This window comes from Morone saxatilis, unplaced genomic scaffold (genome assembly GCF_004916995.1).
Source record: "Morone saxatilis isolate NCDOM2014 unplaced genomic scaffold, NCSU_SB_2.0 Contig10, whole genome shotgun sequence".
Classification (NCBI taxonomy): domain Eukaryota; kingdom Metazoa; phylum Chordata; class Actinopteri; family Moronidae; genus Morone; species Morone saxatilis.
The window spans coordinates 13,327,441-13,333,878 of NW_023339652.1; the positions used below are offsets into that span (position 1 = coordinate 13,327,441).

At 41.6% G+C, this 6,438-nt stretch overlaps 1 protein-coding gene across 1 annotated transcript in view; it reads right to left on the reverse strand.

Annotated features, from left to right (window-relative positions):
- gramd4a (GRAM domain containing 4a) overlaps nucleotides 1-6,438 on the reverse strand; it is a 45,122-nt gene that overhangs the window by 8,634 nt on the left and 30,050 nt on the right. The window contains exons 7-16 of the mRNA XM_035680957.1: nucleotides 6,352-6,413; nucleotides 4,638-4,776; nucleotides 4,048-4,073; nucleotides 3,652-3,743; nucleotides 2,688-2,779; nucleotides 2,222-2,270; nucleotides 2,038-2,109; nucleotides 1,905-1,948; nucleotides 1,664-1,773; nucleotides 614-768 (exon numbers count right to left, since the gene is read on the reverse strand). Of these exons, the coding sequence (XP_035536850.1) occupies nucleotides 614-768; nucleotides 1,664-1,773; nucleotides 1,905-1,948; nucleotides 2,038-2,109; nucleotides 2,222-2,270; nucleotides 2,688-2,779; nucleotides 3,652-3,743; nucleotides 4,048-4,073; nucleotides 4,638-4,776; nucleotides 6,352-6,413 (841 nt within the window). The remainder of the gene's footprint in view (nucleotides 1-613; nucleotides 769-1,663; nucleotides 1,774-1,904; nucleotides 1,949-2,037; nucleotides 2,110-2,221; nucleotides 2,271-2,687; nucleotides 2,780-3,651; nucleotides 3,744-4,047; nucleotides 4,074-4,637; nucleotides 4,777-6,351; nucleotides 6,414-6,438) is intronic.

Here is a 6,438-nt window from a genome sequence, read left to right on the forward strand (position 1 = left end):
GCTCACACACACGCTCACACACGCAGTCCTATGAGAGAGACTCACTTTGAATGTATGAGAGAAACACACTTTGTGGTATCCTCACAGTAAGGGCACATCATGACAGTAAGCTGCTGAGTTGTAATGTTTTATTGACAGGTGGGATATTTTGATGCTTTATTGATCTCTTTTCTCTCTGTGCCCGACCACAGGGGGGTCAGTGGTGGGAGGTTAGACTGACACTTCAATAGGTGGATTCTGCCAACATAAAAGATTCAACCCAATCTACAGTTGAAGGATGGTCTCCAACTATCCCTTTCTCAATATAAATGTGTAAATGTTCTGCAGTCTTTACAGACATTTCTCTTCCTTGCTCAACAATGCAGTGTTTTGTGACACAACTGCAAAGCCTCTATAGCTATTAGTCAACTTGTCAACAGGGAAAGATTAAACAGAATTAGGACAGCAAGAATAATAATAGTCAATTCAGACTAAGCTGTGTTGACCGATGTGTTTGTGTGTTTGTCATTTAAGAGTTTAACAAAGCAGTATCCTGTGAGAGGAGGCGATGAAGGAGGAGGGGCTGCAAAGAGCTAATACAGATGTGTACATTGAGGTGTTTCTGCCTTCTTACCCGCCGTGACACAGTGGCATTGGTCCTCTCTTTGAGCTGAGGGTCTGTGGGAAGGCTGTTCCACACGATGAAGGGGGTGTCGTACTTGTCCCGCAGCTTCGGACAGCTCTTAAACAGGAAGTCTATGATGAAGAACTTGATACCGGCGTACAGGCCTGGAGAGGAGAGAGGGCAAGGAAGGGGGAAAACAAGCACAGTCAAAGGAAAAGGAGAGAAAAAAATGGACATGGAAGGACAGGTTATCCTATTCACCTACAATAATCTTACTTTTCAAGGACTTCCATTTCAGATGTTTGTATTTTTCAAATTCAGATTAATTCACATGATTCCCTTTTAATAGCCTTGACGTTTCAATATTTTTCAGTCAGACACGTTGAATAGATCAGAAGTTTTCTGTGGGTATTCATACAGCCGGTGTTTGCTGGTATTCTTTACTAACAGAAACCAGCCTTGAGGCATGTTGCACATATAACAGCAGATAAGGTCAAATGGGGAGTGAGTGTGCAAACAAAGTCAGTTCTCTAAACTAACTTGTGATAGCCAAGAACAACACATGAATACCAGGGAGAGTTACTAAACACCAAAAATTCTGGATGCGGTAGCCAAAAATGACTTTAAATGCTTTTGTTACTCTAATGCCTGCACACCTTTTATTTATACAGCTCTGATCCTGCTTGATGAAACAATGTTGTTTTGCAGCCCCTGTCCACAGACCACAAAACTGGTGTGAGCAAGTTTTATGGTGTTTTTTACGTGTTAAATTATTTTTGCTATAAGCCTCTTCCAAGGATATAGGAGCCTACAGCGCTTAGGAGCCACTTTGTGTAGAAGGAATAGGAGTAACCAATATTATCAGAAAGGCATACCAACAGCCTGCAGCTGCCCCTCACAGCTAGAGGGAGAACGGTTACACAAGTGCTGTATGAATGCATTTGTTTGTGTGCGCTGAATTGACTGTTAAGTATTTGCATTCTTTCAAGGGCCAATGCAGGGTGAAGAGTACGTCAGAAGGATAAAGAAGCTTTGTCTGTGTGCTTGTATGTCTCTCACCCATCATGAAGCCCATTAGTTTATATGGCAGGACGCAGGAGGTTATGAAAGCCACCCACAGGCAGATGTAAAGTTTCCGGGTGCTCTCTGGCTGCACCCACATGAACAGGCTGACAGATGAATGCGCGCAGACACAGAGGAGAGAGAAAAGAAATAAAATATAAGCCAATAGGACTCATTTTAAGTTTTTGAATACTTGACCACAGTATTTAATAAAATACAACAATGTCTTTTTACTCACTTCTTTATCTTCTCCAAAACATCTGCCATCTTACCAAACAGGTTCTGTAAGGAGAGTTTAAGCACTGTATGAACCAGTACCATTTCATTAACTGTGTACACTGATTTGAGAAGTAACATGAGTTGTCTTGTACCTGTGCTTTTTGTGCAACATCAAGTACCAGCTGGAACTTTTCAGATACAGTCAAGTCTTCCTTTGGAGGCTCCTGTGTAAAACAAAGACAAACATTACTAGGACTTTACCACCACTGACACACGATACATGACACATGTTTTCTTTCTGACAGACAGAAACAAGAAGCAGTGAAGTAATCTTACCATGGGTTCAGAGACCTCAGGCACAATGCTCCACTGGATCCTCCAACCTCTGGAAGAAGATGCGAATAATGTACATTTTTTATGAGGAATTTTGTTTGGATGAACTTAGCCCACCAAAATATTCTTCTATCTCTAAAGTTTGTGCCTCTGACAGCTTTGGAACCTTCATCACTTTAGAGGGGACCAGGTGTCCCAGTTTGATAGTCCAAGTCCAGACAGATGTCTGACAATTACTAATGTGTCCTCATTTCATAATGACCACCAAAATGCCCCACTTTAAATATTTTTTGTATTTGGCTGTTTGCAGTATGCAACATACAGGAGTTTACCTTGGTAGTTAGGTTTAATAGGTTTTTATTACACAAAGAACACAGAGGACTGGCAGCAGTATAGTGGCCATACAGTAAAAACTGCCACAGTGGCTGCTTTTCTAATATCTGTATCCACTGAGGAGAAACGTGTTTACCTGGCGATGAGGTAATTTAAGGACAAGCGCAGGATAGCCAGGAAGAGTAACATGGGAATGGCCCAGCCATGCCAAGCAGCATTCATGTAGATCTGCAGGCAAAAGGGACATAGGACAGTTCAACATTTCGTTTATTGATTGAGGCAATCAAATCATAATTTACTGACTAAAGTCAGATGAATTCAAATATTTAAATAGTTTCAGTCCATTATGCAGTTGAACTGTCAGTATTTGAATTCAGTGAGCTGATGCAATGACTCATTTGTAACTGCAGCTTATCCACAGAAACTTCCTCATTTATATAGTTTTACAACACAAGTATTCCCTTAGCTGTCACTTTTACATCTTACTGGTATACCCTTCATAAAAACTGTTACAAAGCTTTATTTGACAGACTCTGACTGTGGGACTTTATGTATGAGAGCTAGACACACTGATCATAAAATGAACATAAAGATTCCCTTTAATGATGAATAAAAACTGACTTGAAGTGTATAGTTTTGGGTGATGAACTGCTGGTGGATAATGCTATTAGAGTCACCCGTCAACACTAGAGCGGGATCATCTCTAGATACTGAGATGGCCTTGGCGTGTATGGCTACAATCAATGGGTTGAAGATGATTTAGCTTAATTACTGACTGTGGACATTAAGGAAGATCTGATTAGACCTCTGTGGTCTTTGGCAGAACCACTGTAATCGGTCACTGTGGAGCAGAAATTACCATGCCATTCTTTTCATTTCACTGTCATGTACAGCCAAATGGGTTCATCAGTCAATTTATAGATCACACTTTTTTGTCCATTAAAGCTTAAACTAAACTTAACATAGCTTTGTGTCACTCATAGAAGAATCTAAGTCATAGTTATACTGTATGACTGAAAAATTATTCATAGACACAGCATAAAGTTCAACATAATAAAGTAATGTGTTAGAAATTATGAATAAGGAAAGGGCACACTCACAATGAAGGCAATAGCTGAGGTGTAGACGGAGTGCCAATTAGATAAGGCGGAGAGGTTCCTTAAGAAGTTGGTGACAGGTCTGGCTCCTCGCTCTAAAAAGAATAGAGGGGTAATATGAAAAGCACTTAAATTGTAGAGTGAGTATTTGTGTTTTTCTAGATGACATTTCTTAATGTAAGAGTTTAATTAAAAATCACGTACAGAAGCCAGAGGTACTGGAACACGTACAGTAGCCATAGTCATGGGTGGTCAACATTTTATTACTACAGCTTTTTGTGGTAGCTACTGAGCTGCAAACAACTGCTCCAAAAATGAATGTTGTACTAATAACAGAGTTAGTATTTTAACTGTGCGTCTATAATAGTTCTTTTTCTTTGTGTGCGTTTGAATACTCACTGAGTCGCCTCATATTTTCTGTTAACCTGGATGGAAAACACAGAAAAGTGAAGGTCAGAACACACGCACAAGCTTACGTATAAACATAGAAAAAGCTGGTTTATGTGGTAGAGGAGGTGCTGACACCTTAGCCTTTATCTGCCCGACATGACTCACTTGCCTTTACAAAGGGGAGAAAGAAGGAACAGAGAAAATAAAGCTAGAGAAGAGCTCTCAACTTCCTCTGTACTCTCTCTGCAATTTACAGCCTGATCTGAACCCATCTCATCTAGCAACGAACATGAACTGCAACTGAATAGTTCAAAGAAACAGTGAGTCAGCAATAGCGCATTGGTAGCACATGTTAAAAGGCACACAGAAGAGAATGATTGGGATTTTTAACTATAGTGCACATTCAAGGTCTAAAATATGATTCTCTACTTCTAATAAAAATAAGTCCTGACACAATCTAGGACTGCTGTTGGGCTGCACACCTTTAGTACTCCCCAGCTGCCGTCTAGCTGTCTGACTCCACATCTCCTTGAACAACCGCAGAATCAATACCTGAGGACAGACACTTCATGTTGTATTCCAGAGCAGCGCTCACCCACCTTTTAGCACTTAGCGGTTCCTCGGCCTCCACGGTGCTTTCCTCTGGCTGGAAACGGAAGTCTTCGATGTAAACCCCGAAGCGCTCATATACCCACTTTTGCAGCCGTGAACTCCAGACCTCCTTCTGCTGTTTATCTGCTGAAGGGAACGAAAAAATAACATCTTGATAAATTCACTAAATTGTATCAGTCTCAGACAACTTGTGTTGTTTCACCATAGTCACACATGTTTTGATTCCCTCCACCAATGACAATCTGTTATTCATATAAGAAGACTGTGATTTATCTCATGAGTAATTAGTATGGCTTGTGTTGCAACATTGGGCCTTCTAAAGATATTTTTGGGGCTTTATATGCCTTTATTTAATAGGACAGGTGAAGACAAGAAAGAGGGCATGACATGCAGCAAAGGGCTGCAGGTTGGAATCGAACGCACGCTCTACCAGGTTAACTACCCTGCGCTCCTAAAGACATTATAAGGTTAGCTGGGGACACACTTTTTTAACTGAGGCCTCAGTAGCATTAGCTTATGCTAGCTAACAGCCTATGCTATATGTCCTACGGCTGACAGAATTTGCTGTCAGCTGTCACTTCAGCTGACAGAATCCATGAGGACCCATTTCTTTTCAATAATGAGGCAAAATTACAGCGCTAATGCTGAAGTGCCCCTGAGCAAAGAACACTTACCTCGGTTGCTCTGGTGTAACTGCTAAGTACACACTAATTGACACTAATTGACTGTGGTTGTACTGAACAACTACCCTCAGTGACTGTGAGTGACTGCATGAAATGTGAGGCTGAAAAACGCAGACTGGGTGTGTGTGTTTATCCCCTCAGTGAAATTTTACTATGCAATTATGGCAAAATGAAAGCAGGGTCATTCTTTCTGCTGCAAATTTATTATGAACACCAGCATTTTTCTTCTGATGACATTCTGTTAGAAGCCATTATTTTGAATCTGTAGTTTACAGTTACCACAGTCACATCAGCCCAAAATGCTCTGTTCATCCTCTCTCCCTTACCTAACAGATTATACTCACTTTCTCTCTGTGCTTTTATCCACACAAACACAAACACACACACACTGTCCATAATCCATCCTGAAAAGCGATTGACACCCAGACCCACAACCGATCCTAGTTTGAGCACAGGCATGTCTGCCCTAGATGATGATCTACAATCATAACCCATTTTCCAAAATTAGCCCCTCTGTCTCTCCCTCCCTTTCTCTCTCTAAAACCAGACAGACACACACACACACACACACGGTCATTGGAAGTCAAACTATGACAAAAACTACACACACACTTTTATGGCACTGACATCAGCACATCTGTAGTAATGACTGCGATTAACCTCCACAGTAGAATAGTTTTTCATGAATTAATGCAGTTTGTTATTGATTGCTTGCTCTTGATACAACTAATTGCACACCGTAAACCACCATGTAAGTGTGTGTTTTCTGTTGTTGCACACATGCTACACACTGTTGTATGTCCTAGAATAACCCAAGAACACTTCTGACACACACTGTCCCCGTCAACGCTCCGCCACACACATCCTACATCCCCACCTCCCCTACACACATACACACACAGTCCTCTTGATTTACTCCCACTCACGGAAGACGTCAAAGTCTTCCTCCACAACTCATTTCCTGCTAGCCCCCCCAGACTACCACCCACCACCCTCTTTCTCTTCCTCCGGGTCTTACCTGTTCCATTGTTTGAGGGCGACTGCTGTTTCCGGGGAGGCTGTGGTGGAGAGTCCTCCAGCCTGGGGGGGCAGAGAGAGAGAGAGA